This window comes from Hetaerina americana, unplaced genomic scaffold (genome assembly GCF_022747635.1).
Source record: "Hetaerina americana unplaced genomic scaffold, ioHetAmer1.1.p SCAF_4, whole genome shotgun sequence".
Classification (NCBI taxonomy): Eukaryota; Metazoa; Arthropoda; class Insecta; order Odonata; family Calopterygidae; genus Hetaerina; species Hetaerina americana.
Genome location: NW_027286985.1, coordinates 73030769 through 73050415, shown reverse-complemented (window position 1 = coordinate 73050415; position 19647 = coordinate 73030769). Strand labels below are relative to the sequence as shown.

Here is a 19647-nt window from a genome sequence, read left to right as displayed (position 1 = left end):
ATAATTTGAAATGCCAATTTTATAGGATACAGATTATCTGGAATATTATAGTAACATTTGCTTCTCATCAAAAATAGAATTTAAGTAAATGTATCAACATTTTAGGAAGAAAAATTTAATTTATTAATGCAATTTACCTTTCCATGTTTTCTGAATTCTTTAACATTTCTCAGATATTGGTTATTGAATTCCTATGCAGACAAATTATTTGGTGCTCAAGAAAATCCCAATTACTATTAGAGTAGACTTTTAGTGAAATAAAGCCTGGTTAAAATTGGACAAGATATAACCCACTAATAACATTTTGGCAAGGAGTGTGAAACTGGAATACAAAATGGTTCATATCAATAGGAGGAGGAATCACTGAGCACCATCACAGTATCTTAAAGCTTTATTTCCCATAACCCTTGACAGAAAAGTAGCCCACATTCTGCAGTACTTTTTATATTTCTGTGTATTACTTTTAATTTTTTGCTAACAGCATTCAAAATTTTGATTGTAACTTGATTTCAGCTGCTTATGCCTCCACTACCTCCAGCCATGCACGCAAAAGAGAACTCACTTTTTGGTCATAATTTTCTTCCCTCCGACGAAGCGAGTGGAGGTGGAAGTCCTCTTGACGGCACCGCTGGCTGAGGGTCGCCCGCCTGGAGTAGAGAATCCCGAGTGGTACGACGAGAAAGATGTGAATGACCCGTTGGTGGCAAACAAATCGTCAATGGCACCAAAACCAAAGCCAAACGAGTTGAGGAAGGGAGACATCAGACTATTCTGAGGATGTGAATAACGATTGTTGGCACCACCACCTCTCCTACCTGTGGAAACAAAATGAAGAAATGTACATTTTTCTCAAAGACATATTGGTGAAAAATATTTTTATACTAAAATCCCCTAATTTTCTCTTTGCCCTGTGTACAGAAGGACTTTTCTCCCTTCTTCTAACTATAATTCAAAGTCTAATACCGCAAGTCTCAATAAAAATAATTGCAGAGAATAATTATAACATTAACAGATGTGCATGTGAAATTTTAAGGGAAGCAGGTTAAAACTCTGACCAGAGTGACCAGACCAGGAGTACAGAATGCAGCTCCGGGGCAAATGATTCTCAATCAATTATGGCCAGCCAAAAGCCTGGCCTGACAACACTTAATGATTAAATAAATGAGAACACATCAGACAATGATGACTTATAAGAATTTTTATTCGCCAAGGTTTCAGTAAAAATTGTCTCTAGGGCAATATCAGATAATTTAACTAGGATACCTTTCCCACTTGAAAAAGAAATTCAAATTTCAACTGTCTTCTACTTATTCAACGACTGCTGTAGGATCATATTCTAGCAAAAAATATGTGCTTCACATTTAATGCCCTAATAAAATCATTCCTGAAGTGATTCACTTACCTGTCTGAAAGAGATCAGGGAACCCCATGTCCGATCCAAAGAATTCCCTAAACACATCTTCTGGGTCGCGGAATGTGAACCCGGGGAATGCCCCGCCAAAGATGTCATTGGGGTCGTCAGAGAATAAGTCATGGTGGTGCCTGCCACCAGGGCGCCTGCCCGCTCCGACTCCAGCCAGACCCTCCTTTCCATACTGGTCATATACTTTGCGCTTCTTTTCTGTGGAGGGATGAGAGGAAGAGATGGGGCAAACATGAGAAGTGTATAATGGCATTAAATTTCATCAACAGGGAAAGAAGGGAGGTCCCGTCTAATGAATTTTAACTAAACTTTTGAAAAATTACTTTAAAATGTCTCTATATTTCAGAAAAAAACATTTATCAGATCTACTAACTTGAACACATAATGAATGAACATATTAAAATGAACATTTAATAATATAACATTATTTTCAAGGGTCAGAAATGAATTTTTTTTCTCCACATTAGCCAACAAAGCCTCCAAACAATTTTATCCAAATATCGTAAACAGTGAGATAAAAATAGTTTTTGACATGATATGGAATGCCAGCAAAATAAAATGAGTCAAGCCCTCAAGCTTTTGTTTGTAATTTTAGTAGCGTAGGTATTAAGAAGGGCCATTAAACACCTAGATTTATAAAAAGCACATTAATGAAGGACAAGGTTCGACCATGAAGTTTCCACCACAATGCTCGAACAAGGGATGGGAAATCAAAACAAAACCATGCAGAATTATCATAATGTTAAAGAGAAACTCAACCACATGAAAAATTAACCACACCAGAACTTTTAAAGCTAATTTCTGTTGAAAGTAAACCATTATTAGAAAAAAACATTTCACTTATAAAAGAAAAACAGCAATGCAGATTTGGGTTAATCCGAAAAATATTCACTATTTTCAGTGGAATACAGAAAGTATGTAAAGGGTATCACACTCATCATGCTGGGAATAGGCTGTGATGTTATGGAACTGCCATTCAACTCTCCAATATTTGAAAGAGGAAATAGTACATGGCAATTTAAATAAATTAAAAAAATATATATAACCAGTTGTCACAAAACTATTTTCATTCTGGCAATATGTCTACGCAATATACGGAAAGATACATCACTGCCAACTCCTAACATGTCAAGGGCATGAGAAAGCTAGGCAAATTTAAGAGAGATTGCCAGCTTGAAAACCTCAAGCCTACCCAACAACTGCTTGCTGCCTTCTCGGTGGCCTAAAAATCTTACAATAAACATATTCATACAGGCATTCCATTTCATTTTACTGTAAACCAGTCGAAATCCAAAGCTTAAAAGGAATTCCCATGCAACCTTTATGTGATTGTTGAGAGGCCAAGTTTATAATGATTTCTTTCAACAAAAATTCTTAACAATTAGGAGCTTATGAGAGGCAAAAAAATGTGTTTAATGGCAATCCAAACAAGAAAAAAAATTTGTGAGTTCTTTTCAATGCAGATCTTGACTTCAGCCCAATTCCCCCTCGTCCATTTTCACGGCAGCAAAAACAAATAACTACTGTAAAGCAAGAGTGAGAAACACGAGGAATGATTAGTTGGGAGCAGCAGTGAGCAACGGGGGATGGGGCAAGCAGTTCCAGTCAGTTGGTCACACACCCTTTGCACAGAGGGTGCTGCGAGAGGGATTGTGTGGGGAGAGATCCTCAGAAGAGAGGCAGGCGGGGAGAGGAGTGAGGGATGTCAACAGTAAATCCTCCATTTAATGCCATGTCTCATTTGTGCATCATTACAAGTGAATGTATTGATTCTTACAATTCATCAGTTATTCTTCAGCTAACTTTTATGCATGGAAAGTGAAATATAATCACCCTTTCAGTACCATAAGTTTTTCCCCTTTAGAGAACACCACCACAAGAATCGCATGTTCTTGTTTTAGAAAACAGACAGAAAACCATTTGGCAGATTATTTTTTATGATAAAAATATAAGAATTCATTTAAATGCATTAAGAAATTTGGCAATATAGATCCTGTATTCTTTGTGTCAGTACTTTTTCATTTTATCCGCCCTTGCATTGATTAATTTGAATATTACATTGTTGGAACTTTGGAAATCCATACCAAAGAGAATTATATATCACTGTTTGGCACTAAAAGCATTATGGAAATTAGGCTAAAACGATATGATATTAAAAAGATGTCAGTCTGAAAGAATGATAACACCATTTTGAACCGATTCTGCAGTATTACTCCATTTAGTAACAGGGAAGCAGGATGGCATAAACAAGGATTTACTGTTAATTTTTCCCTGGAGGAAAACCTGAAGTCATGGATGAATGAGGAGGGGAAGGTGTGTGGACTGTTAGGGGAATGGGAATGTGTCAGGGTTCTCTATGGGTCTATACCAAAGAAGCGGTGAAAGGGAGACTCGAAGAAAAAACTGCGGAATGAAGGAAATCCACGGGGAGAACGTCCCCCAGAGCCTGATCCAGTGCTGAATCCACTTCCAAATGTGCCACCTCCCCGAAGACGCTGATCGTATATGCGCCGCTTGGATTCTGTGGGCGTTGGTTCCAGGGTTTTCGAGAGTGGGGGGTGAGAAGGGGGAAGGAAGGGATATTGCAATTTATAAACAACATATTCATACAACACAATAACGGACACTGCAATGTGAGACATGGGTCCTGCAGAGTGTATCTTTATTCTTTTTCATTTCAGGTCAATGGGCCTAGTTCAATTTTTTCTACTTCCAAATCTAAAGATTCTACAATCACAGAAATGAGGGATGTTGGTTATGCAGTGTTCACGTCACCATTTTTTCATCATGAGGGAACTTTACTTAGCAATCACATGGTTGAGATATTATCTAATGTTGGCTGAAACGAATAAACTATACAGCCAAAGTTACAATTCACAGCAGATATTTTCTAACTACTGTTGCAGCAGCACGGATAGAACTTTTTGGAGGCAATATGGCAAAGGAGTACCTAGTAACCCGCCAGCTAAGAGCTGATTTGACAGTGTCTGAAATTACATTATTAAGCCAAAGCAAGAAAAAAAGGTTTACAAAATGTGAGTATATGTCATTAATTGTTGTCCATTTATTGACAGCCACACAAACATATTCTGGAGAGTAAGCATTACTGGCAGATAAACTCATTTGCTATTTCACCACCCAAATCATTCAAAACTCTCGTCATGACTGCAGTCAGTAAAATAAAATAAAAATGTTTACCATCTGTGAAATATTATAAGAGACAAGACTTCAGCATATAACTTTAAAATGAATGTGCCACTTAAACTAAAGCAAATCAATAATGGTGGAGCGATTCTTACCATCTGAAAGAACTTCATAAGCTTCAGAGATTTCTTTAAACCTCTTGTTGGCTTCATCTTGGTTATCTGGATTCTTGTCTGGATGCCATTTCAAAGCTAATTTCCTGTAACTGAAAGCAAGAACATAATTTGCTTCAGACACATTATCAAGGTACATAACAACCCTCAATAAAAAATATACACAACTAATAAAACTACATTCCTTCAAGTGAAAACCTTAGATAACTTCGGCACATAAGCATAACACACCCTATTCACTCAGACTTGGCAATGGACCTGAGGAATTCAAAATTATTGCACCAATTGATCATATTCAATAATTATTTCTTGAAAATTTTACAGACATTTGTAAAATTTCACATTTCCCAGGCTTCACTCATATTACACCATCATCAGGTCAAAGTATACAGAAATATTGTCATTTAATTGTCATTTAGGCCCGTGAAATATGGGCCAACATTAGGGGACAACAAATTTAATATAATGACATAATATAAACTTAACATAATTACAAATGAGGTTCATTTTCATCTTATACAACATATAATGAATGCATTCACAGGATATATCAGACAGGGCAACTAGAACCAGGTGTGAGAACCGAAGAATTAAAATTAAAAATTTAATAAAAGGATATTGGAAACATATCACTGCCTTGATTAGGTGAATCTAAAACACTTTTAAGAATTCCCCAAGTCACTTGCCTAGAATTACTATAAATAACTACCATAATATGAACTTCAAAACAGTACCAAGTAAAGTGCCTCTTTAAGCTAGGATGCCTTGGATACTTAATATTTTTACATAAGACAAGGGCTTGCTGAACGCTATGAACAACACAACATCCCAAAGAATTCAGCACCATCAGTGAGAATGTTATAATTTCGAGCAAAAATTCTTCAATACTAATGGGATGTTTGCCATATCTTAACCTATGTGACACAGTACAAACGGAATAGCGTCAATAGGTAACTTACGCTTTCTTTATTTCGGCCGTAGAAACCCCACGAGGAACTTCTAGAACTTTGTAGTAGTCGAGGACCACAGTTGTGGCTGAACCGCTTCCTCCTCGGCTTCCCCTGGACCGGTGACCACTCCCGTCCATTTTCACTTGAAACTAACCTATTTGCAATAGCTTCCGCTCCAACTTAAACCACGAAATCAATGATCGTGAACCCTGAAAAGAATGAGTACAATATTTAGTGATACAGCATAGCCGCGGGTAATTAAAACAAAATCACAAAAGCTATATCTTAGTAGAATTATAAGTAGGGCTTCCGGTGTTATCTCAAGCATGACTTGGAGAAAACTTAAAACAGTAAGTTATATTTTTATTCCACAAAAATATTTGCACAAAACGAACACACTATCGGTCATTATGTATATAGAGAGGCAAGTCATAATTCTATATATTCAAATGCATATCGACTGAGAAATTCCAACGATCCATTCTTACAATTAGATTTTGTTTACAAAAAGAAAAGTCACGAAATATACACCTACACTTGCTGTAAAATTTGCTGACTCAGAAACCAAATTTAAAGCTCTATATGATGTTAATTGTAATAAATACTGCAAGGCTGTTTTCCCTTGATCTTCAAACTAAGTACTAAACAAAATAAATTCCAGCTGTAATTTAGTCATGCACGTCCTAAACTACCATAAGACGATCGGCCCGCCATCTACACAAAAAACGTTGCTAACGAAAAGCATTACGGTGACTAGAGCAGACGAACTGAACATTTTTATAATAAACCATAGAGAAGAGAATAATTTTATGCTAATTTGCTATTTTAAACGAAAAATTGATGTTTACACGATAACTATCTAGAACACCATCTGGTACAGCCCCACAGTCCTATTTTCATTACATGAAGAGGGAAACGACGATTGCATTGTAGCCTTCTTTAGCGTATTTCCAGGCAATCGAGTAATTTACAGAGTAATACGAAGTCCTGAATTAATTCCATAACTTGACGGAGTTGGACAACAGTTCTTGGTTGGCACCCAGATTCCTCAAATATTCGTGCCTTATCTTTATTCACGGCCAATAAATACAGATATTATATAAGAATTGAATTGAAAGCTATATCAAGTCAATCCTAAATTAACGACAGCGCAGGTCTCAAAATACGAGCATGTCAATGCTTGGTATTTTAAGCAGTACCTTTCCAACGTCAAAAACGAAAATTTGCCTTTCCAAGGTGGAGAAAACAAGCCGGCTGGTAAAAAAATTGTGGGGTCACAAGCTACTTCATTGACCCAAAGGTCAATACCATCCAAGGCGAGGGCGTTTTCTCCATGAAATGTCCCGCAAAACAAAATAATGACTGATACAGGCATATACACTTCGATGTTACCTGTATACTTCGATATTAAAATAGTATGCCGTAAAAGGATAGTAGCAAGGTGTCGCTGGGGGTTTTGTTTGAAATGAATCGAAACAATTCCTGAAAGGGACAGTAGCAAATATAGAGAACCTCTATGGGTGCGGAAGGCATCATCATATTTAAAGAAATGTCATTTTAAAACTTTTTTTCCAAGGAATAAGGCTGAAAATAATAAGAAATTTGAAACTAATCGCACTCACTTTGAGACAGAAACACATCATACGGCAGACATTACGAGGTATTCGGCATATAAGTAATATTTATTTTGAACTATATTAAAGTCCAAAAATGTTCTCCAAGAGAGTGCATGGTCCCCCCTCCATTATATTCGCCCTTGGCGAGAAAAACCGTGGAGTTAAGACAGTAGTAGTAAGAGTTAAGACCCGTTCAAGCATGGCATTGCCATAGGCTCTCACACAGGCAGTCGAACGATTCGTGCAATTGTACCCAACGACTTCAAGTTACTTAATATCTTAATAGAGATTGTTTCCAATGCTTAAAAACCCATTCCTTCAGGAGATGGTCACATAAAACTCTCTGGTAAGGACTACGCACAAAACTCTCCCCTGCGACCAATCAGGTCCTGTCTGCTCTCCAGGGCATCGTCTCCCATCCGAGGAGACGCGTCACTTTCATGAAAAATTGAACAACCAAGCTTACCGACGCTCAGATGGCTACGGCGGATGACTCGCTTTAATTTTTTTCTCTTGCGGTAAACGGAGTGGTGGAAAGCCTTTCTCTGTGGGAGGTGGATAATTTACAGCCTTTTGTTCCTTCTTTTCGGAGTCGGCTTTCGGGGAGGGAAAGGGCGAATCCAGAGAGGGAGAGAGAAAACCACGGAGCATTCGAGAGGAATCTTCCGTCTTCCAGCGCGAAAATGGGGGAGAGATCACGATAACCACGGAGTGAGAGGGTGGGTGATTCAGTAGAGGCGCTAAATATGGATTTAAACGGAGGTGGGAGGGTTGGAGAGTTTATTGTTCCCCGTCCCCCTGACCGTCACAAACAGACGCACGAGGCCTGCGTGCATCCGTTAAGAAGGGGGCGCCCACGCTATTGTCCAACCACGCATCAAGTACTGGACAAAGTATGCAGTACGTGCGCGGACGCGAGCTGTATAAGATCGCTAGAATCACGGAGTTGATTCGGCTTGGAATGAAGAGGGCGGCCCATCAATTTGGGATTACGATCGGGAAAGGGTTCCAGGCGAAGGAGGGCAGATCGCTTCACAGATTTTAACCGCAACGCCCCGACGCGCCACTATTGCACCGGCAATTCCGCTTCTTGATTAGGCATTGGTGAATTCAAAAAGATAAAAATAAAAGGGGTTGGAATTGGTGGAAAATTTGAATTGCTCGCGACTACCGTGGGTTGTCAAAATTTGTTGGCTAAACAACTGTTAAAATATCCAGGCTGGCCATTAATCAAGAATATTCGAGCGGTGAAATTTTGAAAGCCTGGATTAATACCTACACCGATAATTAATTCGAAGATCATCAGCTATATAATGAGAACAAACATGATAAAACAATCTGTTTTCAACCACGTCTTCCCTACAGCTCATAACAAATGGAGCTAACTGACAAATCTACAACTACTGGAAAATCAAATTAGTTCAGCATTAATCATTACTACGCATTCTCATTGTCATTCATGGTAGAGTGCTATATTCAGTTGGTGGGCAATTTTTCCAGTCGGAGAAATAAATTTAAACTTGAAATATTTCAACACAAAAGATAAGGAATAACTGATCGAAGCACTTTTCCACTTGATAAAATCTTTTGAATTACGACCGGGTTTCGATGTATTACATCATTATCAGGTCTACATCGAAATATCGCAGGTAATACATCGAAACCCGGTCGTAAAATAAAAGATTTTATCAAGTGGAAAAATGCTTCGATCAGTTATTCATTATGTTCGACTTCCACCACATCACGCCTGAAGCTACTCAATGTGTACAAAAGATAAGGGATCAGAATAACGTTGTCCAACCGTGCTAGAGGGAAAAATTATTTTGTGACCAAAATAGTTTGGCTTGTATCCACCCCCTGCTACTCACCCTAGCGGTGGCTACCAAGCTTACCATAAATGCATGTAAACCTGACGTCTGATGAACAATAAAAGCAAATAAAGGTAAATTCGAAGAGTATATTTAGTTGCTGCCATTCTAGCATATGGTAATTTACGAGTGTATCTCCTTTAAATATGGTAAGCAGATGAAAAGCATTCACAACATATCGATAACAAAGGATATCCGGTTCTGCTTACTCTTAAATAATACGCAATTACTACTAATTGAATCATCCAACCTTTTTACTGCCGAGTTGCAATCCGGTAGCCGAGAATGGTTAAACTAGTATAATTTCTCATGCAACAATGCGCATCGCAAATCAATGGTACATACAATTAACCGGAGACGCCATGCATGTTAGGCCAAAGGAGGATTCCGAGTGGAGACATCCATTAGCTACAAATGTTGGAGCGAAAAAACTCTCTCCAGCCAATCATTCATATCTACGGGAAGGCAAAACCTACCAAAATATCTTCGAACAAGCATCAAAATGTTGCGACCAGATGTTCGGGTAATATTTCCCCGAACACCCGATACGTGGTGGTTTTTCTCCAATGAGGGATAACACGCCTCCGAAGAACTGACGTCAATAGGCTGCGGAAAACCTCGTGCAGAGACAAGGGCTGAGCATGAGGACATGCATGGGAGTAAACATTGCACGCGCCATGAGCATGACAGCACCGTGGCGTGACAGAAGACGGGTCTAACCTACTCTCAGCATAGTGCAGCTCCAAGGCAAGTCGCGAAAATCATCATCGCAGCTCAAAATGGGTAAATGATTTCGCCATGATATAAATGCTTACGGATATTCACAAACAACGATACTTATTTATCAAAAATTCAAAACCGTAGGATAGATTATACTTTAAGCAATAACAACAATCCTATTCTCCAAGCGGACCTATTTATTCGAGAATTTCCTGAAGACTTGCGGACTGCGAATGATTGAGGCGTTTTAAAAACACAATGTCAAGTAGAGAGAATGGTTGAGAGACCGGCCGGATGAAAAAGAAAAGAGCAAATGGTTTATCAGGAAGGGATAAAGTACAAAGGACATGGCTGTTTGGAGTGACGGAGACTTTGAAGACAAAGAATATTAGAAGTCAGAGCAGAAGAAACAAAAGATGAAAAATATTAGGGGTGATAACTCCAGCGGCAAAAGGAATGATATCAGTTATGATTATAAGATATCAAATCAATATCTAGGACGAATGCCAAGATGGAATTTCAGAAAGCGTTACGAGAATCCAAATGGAAAAGATAATAGAAAAATTTGAAAGTGGTTGTACGTCAGAGGGTCAGGGAAATAAGACAACAGTTAATTCGATAAACGATAAAGGTAAAAACGATAAAGGCAAAAGAGTAACCAGCAGTTTAGAAAGGGCTAACTTATTAAATCCCTTCTTTCAAAACGTCTTCACCAATGTATCACCGAATGTCTCCGATAGCCTACCAAATATTTCCGTCCACCAATTCCCAAAATTAATATATCATAAAATGGAATAGAGCGTTTGCTGAAAAATATTAAGCCTAACGATTCCTCTGGACTGGATCTAACACCAACAAGTATATTTCAGGAATTAGAGTCGGAAATTTAACCGTGATTATAGTAGTAGTAGTTTTGAGGGGAGGCGACCGACAGCTGAGGTCATTTGCGCCATAGGGGATGGATAGGAAAGGATAAAGGGTGGAGAGAAACCCGGCGTCGGCATTAGCCTACTCTTAACGAAAGGCGCCAAGGGGTCCGCAGCTTAACGTCCCATCCGACGGACGGCGTACTCACTCAAAGTGCCCTCCACAAAGCACCTCAAGCAGGGATCGAGATACCTCTGAAAAATATTCAACACCGCCGGGATTTGAACCCGGGCCCTCTGGGTGGGAAGCCAGTACGCTAGCCCCCGCACCATCTCGATCCCCGACCGTGATTATTAATCATATTTTAAAAATGGCTATTAGATCACAAGGTTCCCAGTGATCGGAAAACGGCTAATGTAACACTAATATTTAAAAAAAAAAAAAAAAAAAAAAAAACGGAGACAAGGAAGAAACAAGCAATTGCAGACTCTTTCCCTCACGTCTATTTCATGCAAGGTCATAGAACATATATTTTCTAGTTCGATCGCGAGATACCTCGATATTCGGGAGTGATTGATGGAAAATCAGCACGGTTTCCGAAAGGATAGATCCTGCGAGAAACAACTGGCGCTTAGTGTTCATGATATCATTATTTCGGGAGAGAGCAATATTCCAGTGGACGCAGTTTTTCTGGATTTTAAGACAGCTTTAGACAAAGTACCTTATAGTTAACTACTCACAAAGCTAGAAGCATATGGGTTGGATAAAAGACTTTTTGAATGGTCGGGTTGTACCAAGAGTTATCATAGGCGGAGTTAGCTGAAGTTCAGTGGAAATCACTCCAGGTGCTCTCCAGGAAAGAGTTATCGGAATTCTTTTATTCCTACTTTACGTAAACGACATTGACTCAGTAGTGACAACTAAGATATAATAATTTGCCGACGATGCAGTGGTTTACAGAGATATTTGTAATCCAAAGAACACAGAAGATTTATCAGATGACCTAAATGGCATGCAACGTGGGCGCGACACTTGGTAATTAGAACTTGAACGTAAAAAAATGCCCAGATTTAGCATTGTCGTTGAAAATGCATTATTACCTCCATCGTACTAACGTAAGCGAGTTTATGTCAATGAAATTACAGAGATTAGGTACAGAACAGATACATTTAAGATTTAATTTTTTCCACTAACGATAGCGATCAGATTAACAATGTCCGACCGCGGCAGGGGGGGAAATGCTCGGCTCAAAATTAGCCTGACATGTATTCACCCCCTGGATTAAATGCTTAGGCGTAACCCTCACTCACGACCTCTCCTGGGTGAAATATATACGGGGAATATGTGGACAAGCTAACAAAAATTAGGATTTATTGCAGGAGTACCGGGTAAATGTGATGAAAAGGTTAAAGAGAAATGTATTATTTCGCTGTTAAGGCCTCATTTAGAATATGCAGCTAGTACATGGGATCCTTATGAAGTTAAATTGATTGTCGAATTGGATCGCGTGCAGAGTGAGGAGCTAGATTTGCAAAATGTCGTTTATACAATCTCAGTAGCGTAACCAAAATATTAGATGAGCTAGGCTAGGAATCACTCACGTAGCGAAGGTTTAATTACAGATTAAATGTCTTGCATAAATTAGAAGAATGCCTCTCAGGCAATGATGTTAAAAATGAATTAGTACCCACTTAGTACTACGGTAGGAGATACAGGTAAAATGTATTGCTCCCCGTAAAATGAGGGAGATTAAGGGTAGAACAGACAGATTGAAGATGTCATTTTTTCCACAAACGATAGGGGATCTTAATAACATTGTCCGACCGCGGTCGTGTTCGGGTAACAATTATTCTAGTGTGTATTCACCACCTGCTACATACCCTAGCGGTGGCTTGCAGGTTAAATAAATAAACAAAATATATAATAAATTGCAGCAGGCAAACCTACCCTTCCGTAATCAAAATTGTGGTTAAAGCATGACAAATCTTATCGCCGTTGCAGTTCCAGAAGTTCTTTCGCTCAATAAATGGTTAGTAGAAAACGGTTTATTCTGAAAGGGTGTCAAAAAATCATCAATACTTCAGTTTCAATCGACCATGCGTCTCAGAGTGCAGCTATAAAAAGATAAATGGCTAGGTCCAAGGGTGAAAAACGCAACGCGGAGTTCTTTTTACCGTTGGACTATGGCTGGGATTTAAGGATTCATGTAATGAACACGCATTTTAACGATATGGCCTCCTCTCTTGTGGCTGAATATTACATATAAGCCCGGAGGCAATGAAAATTTAAAAGCGCCCTAAGTCGAAGGTGGGAATCAAAGCGCGTTCCTTCAACGAGAAAGGACAAGGACCTCGAACGCAGCCATTATTGTGCTTCGGAGCGGAAAGAAAAGAAAACTTAATTACACTTAATAAGTAGGCGGATTTTCAGCGACTAGTTTGATCGGACTTCGGTATCATGGCAGAAAATGAGAGGTAATTAAATCGACCGGCAAAAGATGAAGCGAGAATCAGAATCGACGGCGAAAATAGAATATCCTGTCACCAGGGAAAACAAAAAACAGGATCCCCATCCCAATAAACTCGTTTCCCTTAGCAACGAGATTTAAGTGTTTTTGGAAGCGTTCCGAAAATTATCTTGAGCTAGGAACCTCCCGTTTAAGCCATTTGGGTTATTGGAGATTCGACCGAAGCACCACGGCCGTACGAGATTATCATGCGATAGGCTATGAAATAGGAAAATTGGTTTAATTGAAAGAGATTCATCATGATGGGGGCTGTTGTTTCTTAAGTACGATGAGCATATAACAATTAAAATAAATTGTATAAAATGTTTTACTATCTGGTGGTCTGCCTTTATTTTATTTAAGGTTTGGATGAACAAAAACTTACCTTACATCGCTTTCCCTCGACTAACAAGATATTCTAACACCCTTTAACTATGAAGAACCCTTCTTCAATTTCACATTCATACTACATCTTTTTATTCCCTCCAACATGCATATCCTTGTCCTTCCCCTACCTCGCTTGTCTAACGTTATTCCATCTATCACAGTCTTAGACATCCAATCGACAATATACATACATGTACATATATATATATATATATGTATATATATATATATATATATATATATATATATATATATATATATATATATATATATATATATATAATTATATATATAAAGTCGGGTGACGGTAGTCCAGTGGGTAGAGCGTTGGACTGACCGGAGGGTCCCGACGAGGTAGGTTTTTGGATGGACACAACTACCAAACAAATATTTTATTACTCCTAACAAAACACAAAATCCATCAACCTACTCTATATCAGGTCCCTCTTCATCTCTGAGTACTTTCTTCTTCCCTTCATCCCGTCCAACATCCCTATCCTATTCCTTCCCTTTCCTCTTTTGCCCAACATCCTACCCTCTATCACAGTCTTCAACATCCCACAGCCGGTCAACACCCACTTCATCCACTTTTCCTGCCTCCATAGGATTGCTCCCAACGAACCCCTCTCTTCGCCCACCATACCAAGTAATTCCTCATTTGTTTTCTTCTCTGTCCATTTCACCTTATCCATTCTTCTCCAAACCCACATTTCAAAAGCCTCCAATCTACGTCTATCCTCCTGCTTCAATGACCACGTTTCCGCGCCGTACATAGCTACGCTCCATACCAAAGTTTTTACGAGTCTTTTCTTAACATCCTTACTCAAAGTCCCTGTCACCAACTCCCTCCTCCTTGTGAAAGCCTGTTTGCCTAGCGCAATTCTTCTCCTTACGTCCCTACTACTTTGACCGTGTTGGTCCAAAACACTACCGAGATACGTAAACTGTTCTACCTGCTTTAGTTTTTACCCTCCTATTTTAATGTTAAGCTTGGCTTTTTCTTTCTAGAAAATCGCATAACCTTTGTTATATATATATATATATATATATATATAGATATATATATATATATATCCCTCCCCGGACTACAACCTTGACGTGGTGGAAGGGCTTGTGCGTTCCGATGACCCCTAGAGCTGTACTGGCGGGAGTAATAAAAATTGCTCCTGGTAGGGTCACCCATGCCAGATAGGTCGAAGGTTAGGAGCCAGACGAAAGGTAGTCCACGCAGCGTCTGTTCCTCAGTGAGGCGGCTGCAATGGCGTCTGACCCCAGTGGGGCGGCCAGTAAGTGATGGTGTCACGTTAAAAACACTATTGAGGAAGGCAACGGGAAACCACCTCAATTATCATTCCCAAGAACAATGTGATGGACAATAGAGATATTTTGAGTCCTGGCAACCACGGGGCTCGGCCCAATCGGCCGTGTGTCGTGCCCGGCAGCGGGGGAGGCAAGGCTTCCGCGGTCGTCATCCCACGAAACCCTTGCAAGGGAAAACCAGCAGCAGCAGGACAGAAGACGCAGGAGAAGAAGACCAAATTAGTTAGAATAGGAACGTGGAATGTTAGGACAATGATGAGGACGGGGAAATTGGAGAATGTTAAGCGAGAGATGGAAAGGGGAAATATAGATATTTTAGGTCTATGCGAGGTGAGATGGAAAGATAGCGGGGATTACTGGAGTGATAAGTATAGAATAATATACAGCGGTGGGGACGAGAGCCAACGAGGGGTCGCCATAGTATTAAATGAAGAGGTAGGAAGAAGCGTAGTCAACATAGAGCAGGTAACGGATAGAATACTACTAGTGGAGATAAAAGCAGAACTGACGAACTTAGTTATTATCCAGGTATACATGCCACCGAGCAACCATAAGGAAGAAGAGGTCGATAGGATATACGATCAGTTAGAGGACATGATTGCATGTGTTCCTGCAGGGAAACATTTGATAGTGATGGGGGATTGGAATGCGACAGTAGGCGAAGGAAGAGATGGTGATGAGGTGGGGGACTACGGTTTAGGCACGAGGAATGACCGCGGGGAGAAAGCAGTTGAGTTCTGCAGGAGACAGGGGTTAGTTATCACCAACACTTGGTTCAGACACCACAAAAGACGCAGGTATACATGGAAAATGCCAGGTGACTCGGGAAGATATCAGCTAGATTATATCCTGGTTAGACACAGGTTTAGGAACAGTGTGATAAATTCCCACAGCTTCCCGGGAGCGGATGCGGACTCAGACCACAATTTAGTTGTTATGAAATGTTGCGTACGTTTTAAAAAGATAAGGCAGGGGCGGCGAGTTAGAAAATGGAATGTAGAAGCATTAAATGGGTTGAAAAGAAAGGAATACAAACAGGCGGTAGAGAAAATCATGGAGGACGGTAAAGAGCTAAGTACTATTGAAGAAAAATGGGAATGTATCAAAAAAGGGTTGTCTAAAGCGGCAAAAGACACTATTGGAACCGTTAACGCTAAAAGGACTCGTAAACCATGGATCACGGATGAGATGATTACAAAAATGGATGAGCGGCGAAAATGGAAGAATATAAATACAGAATTAGGCAAAATGAAGTACAAAGAATTGAACAATAAATTGAGGCGGGCAACAAATAAAGCAAAGGAAGCATGGTGGAAGACGCAGTGCGAGAATATGGAAAGTCTGCAGAGGAAGGGGGAAATCGGTGCGCTTTACAGCATAGTTAAATCTTTATCGGGAAGTAAGAAAGGGAGATCAACGATAGCAGTTAGAGATAAGGCCGGTAAGGTAATAGTTGACGCAGGAAAGATCCAAGAGAGATGGAAGGAATATGTAGAAGACCTGTATAGTAAAGAGCTTAGACCAACAAAGTTAGACATTGAAAAGGAACATGACGTAGAGGAAGATAGCTTAGGTCCAGGCATACTAGACAATGAGATAGAAAGGGCATTAAGGGAGATGAAACTAAATAAGGCCGTGGGGGTAGATAACATTCCCGTGGAACTTTTGAAATGCTTGGGAAAATGTGGGAGGAAGAGGCTATATGGGCTGATCCGTAGTATTTATGAGGAGGGAATCTGGCCGGAAGACTTTGTGAGATCAGTTTTAGTTCCTATTCCGAAAAAGGTAAAGGCCACGTCATGTGAGGACTATAGGACAATTAGTTTGATATCCCACGCAGCTAAGGTTGTTCTCAGGATCATAAACAAAAGGATAGAGAGTAGGGCAAATGATTACTTAGGGGATGATCAGTTTGGGTTTAGGAAGGGGAGAGGTACGCGTGATGCCATTGCAGTAATGAGATTATTAATCGAGAGGAATATAGAACACAACCAGGAGGTATTTGCCTGTTTCGTAGATTTCGAAAAAGCGTTTGATAGAGTAAATTGGGAAAAACTAATGAGTATATTGCAGAAAATAGGAATAGATTGGAGGGAAAGGAGGCTAATCCGCAATCTGTACATGTCTCAGACTGCCCAGGTGAGGGTGGGAAACGGGGAGTCAGGATGGGCAGTGTTAGGAAGGGGTGTAAGGCAGGGTTGCCCATTATCACCGTTGCTGTTCAACCTGTACGCAGAAGAAATGATCAAAGAGGCATGGGAAGAACTCGAGGTAGGAATGAAAGTGGGCGGGGAAGTCGTAAAATCAGTTAGGTTTGCTGATGACCAAGCTTTAGTTTGTCAGTCAGGCAAGGGGCTGCAAGCATTGCTTAGTGAATTGGAAATTCAGTGCGACAGGTATGGGATGAGAATCAATATTAATAAAACAAAGGTTATGCGATTTTCTAGAAAGAAAAAGGCCAAGCTTAACATTAAAATAGGAGGGCAAAAGCTAGAGCAGGTAGAACAGTTTACGTATCTCGGTAGTGTTTTGGACCAACACGGTCAAAGTAGTAGGGACGTAAGGAGAAGAATTGCGCTAGGCAAAGAGGCTTTCACAAGGAGGAGGGAGTTGATGACAGGGACTTTGAGTAAGGATGTTAAGAAAAGACTCGTAAAAACTTTGATATGGAGCGTAGCTATGTACGGAGCGGAAACGTGGTCATTGAAGCAGGAGGATAGACGTAGATTGGAGGCTTTTGAAATGTGGGTGTGGAGAAGAATGGAGAAGGTGAAATGGACAGAGAAGAAAACAAATGAGGAAGTACTTGGTATGGTGGGCGAAGAGAGGGGTTTGTTGGGAGCAATCCTATGGAGGCAGGAAAAGTGGATGAAGGGGGTGTTGACCGGCAGTGGGATGTTGAAGACTGTGATAGAGGGTAGAATGTTGGGCAAAAGAGGAAAGGGAAGGAACAGGATAGGGTTGTTGGACGGGATGAAGGGAGGAAGGAAGTATTCAGAGATGAAGAGGGACCTGATATAGAGTAGGATGATTGATTTTTTGTTTTGTTAGGAGTAATAAAATATTTGTTTGGTAGTTGTGTCAGTCCAAAAACCTACCTTAACCGGTAGATTACTTAAAAAAAAATATATATATATATATAATGTATAACACTTAGCACTAGTGGACACAGACAAAAACACAGAAACACACAAAAAAAGAGACTCACTATTTTTCGAATTTTCGGTGGTCGTTGCCACCTTTATCAAGGAGGAGAGGGACAGAACTGAAGGGAATACGAGGGCTGGAGCGATGGATGGAAGGGGAAGGTGGGGAGGGAATTCCGAAGGGACGGGTTTGGAGGGGCAGCGTTAGAAGGGTGGGGAAAATGTAGAAGGTGATGGGGGTGGAAGGGGGATGAAAATATAATTAGAACAGGGTAATTAGTGCCTAATATTGATTCCTGGCCAGTTCCAGGACTCCAAAAGCCAGATGAAGGATTGCTCTAGTGTTTTCAGTTTCAGAGGAGGATCAGAGGGTGGGAGGGATGCTATGATTGATACACTATAGCATTTATCAAAGGGAGTGTTGTGTTCGGAGGCGTGTTTGGGGATAGGGAGCATGTCAATGAAGGAAGAGTTTTTGCATGAGGCTCGGTGGTTGTTGATTCTGATATTGAGGGGTGTGGTGGTTTGCCCAATATAATAGGCAGGGCAAAGTGCCAACTTTGCCCTGCCTATTATATTGGGCAAACCACCACACCCCTCAATATCAGAATCAACAACCACCGAGCCTCATGCAAAAACTCTTCCTTCATTGACATGCTCCCTATCCCCAAACACGCCTCCGAACACAACACTCCCTTTGATAAATGCTATAGTGTATCAATCATAGCATCCCTCCCACCCTCTGATCCTCCTCTGAAACTGAAAACACTAGAGCAATCCTTCATCTGGCTTTTGGAGTCCTGGAACTGGCCAGGAATCAATATTAGGCACTAATTACCCTGTTCTAATTATATTTTCATCCCCCTTCCACCCCCATCACCTTCTACATTTTCCCCACCCTTCTAACGCTGCCCCTCCAAACCCGTCCCTTCGGAATTCCCTCCCCACCTTCCCCTTCCATCCATCGCTCCAGCCCTCGTATTCCCTTCAGTTCTGTCCCTCTCCTCCTTGATAAAGGTGGCAACGACCACCGAAAATTCGAAAAATAGTGAGTCTCTTTTTTTGTGTGTTTCTGTGTTTTTGTCTGTGTCCACTAGTGCTAAGTGTTATACATTATTATTCACGTCCGTGAGTCTTTCAAAAAGTGTTATATATATATATATATATATATATATATATATATATATATATATATATATATATATATGCATTACTTCTATATCTTCAGAGGAAGACGGATTGTTTCCGTCGAAATATCAAGAAATAACGTGTGAGTGTTCTTCTTTTTTTGTGTTTCTATATTGTGTGTTACTGTGTATTGTACTATTCGGCACTTCCGTGTTACGTCTACGAAAGCATATATATATATATACACACACACACACACACACAAACATAAGTGTGTATGTTTATACATTAACACATAAAAGCAGACATGTAAGGTCAGGGACCCACTCGACTGACGATAAAAGGTTTCGCCCGGATACATCAGGGTGACGCACGCGCTGGGGATGACCAAAAAGAGAG

At 40.2% G+C, this 19647-nt stretch overlaps 1 protein-coding gene across 2 annotated transcripts in view; it reads right to left on the bottom strand.

Annotated features, from left to right (window-relative positions):
- mrj (DnaJ heat shock protein family (Hsp40) member B6 mrj) overlaps positions 1-19647 on the bottom strand; it is a 319815-nt gene that overhangs the window by 3783 nt on the left and 296385 nt on the right. Inside the window, exons 4-8 of one of the 2 annotated variants that reach the window (XM_071590950.1) lie at positions 5700-5899; positions 4723-4832; positions 3792-3944; positions 1403-1621; positions 563-815 (exon numbers count right to left, since the gene is read on the bottom strand). In XM_071590950.1, coding sequence (XP_071447051.1) covers positions 563-815; positions 1403-1621; positions 3792-3944; positions 4723-4832; positions 5700-5827 — 863 coding nt within the window. In that variant the 5' untranslated portion in view covers positions 5828-5899. The remainder of the gene's footprint in view (positions 1-562; positions 816-1402; positions 1622-3791; positions 3945-4722; positions 4833-5699; positions 5900-19647) is intronic. The other variant, XM_071590951.1, reaches the window with a different exon arrangement.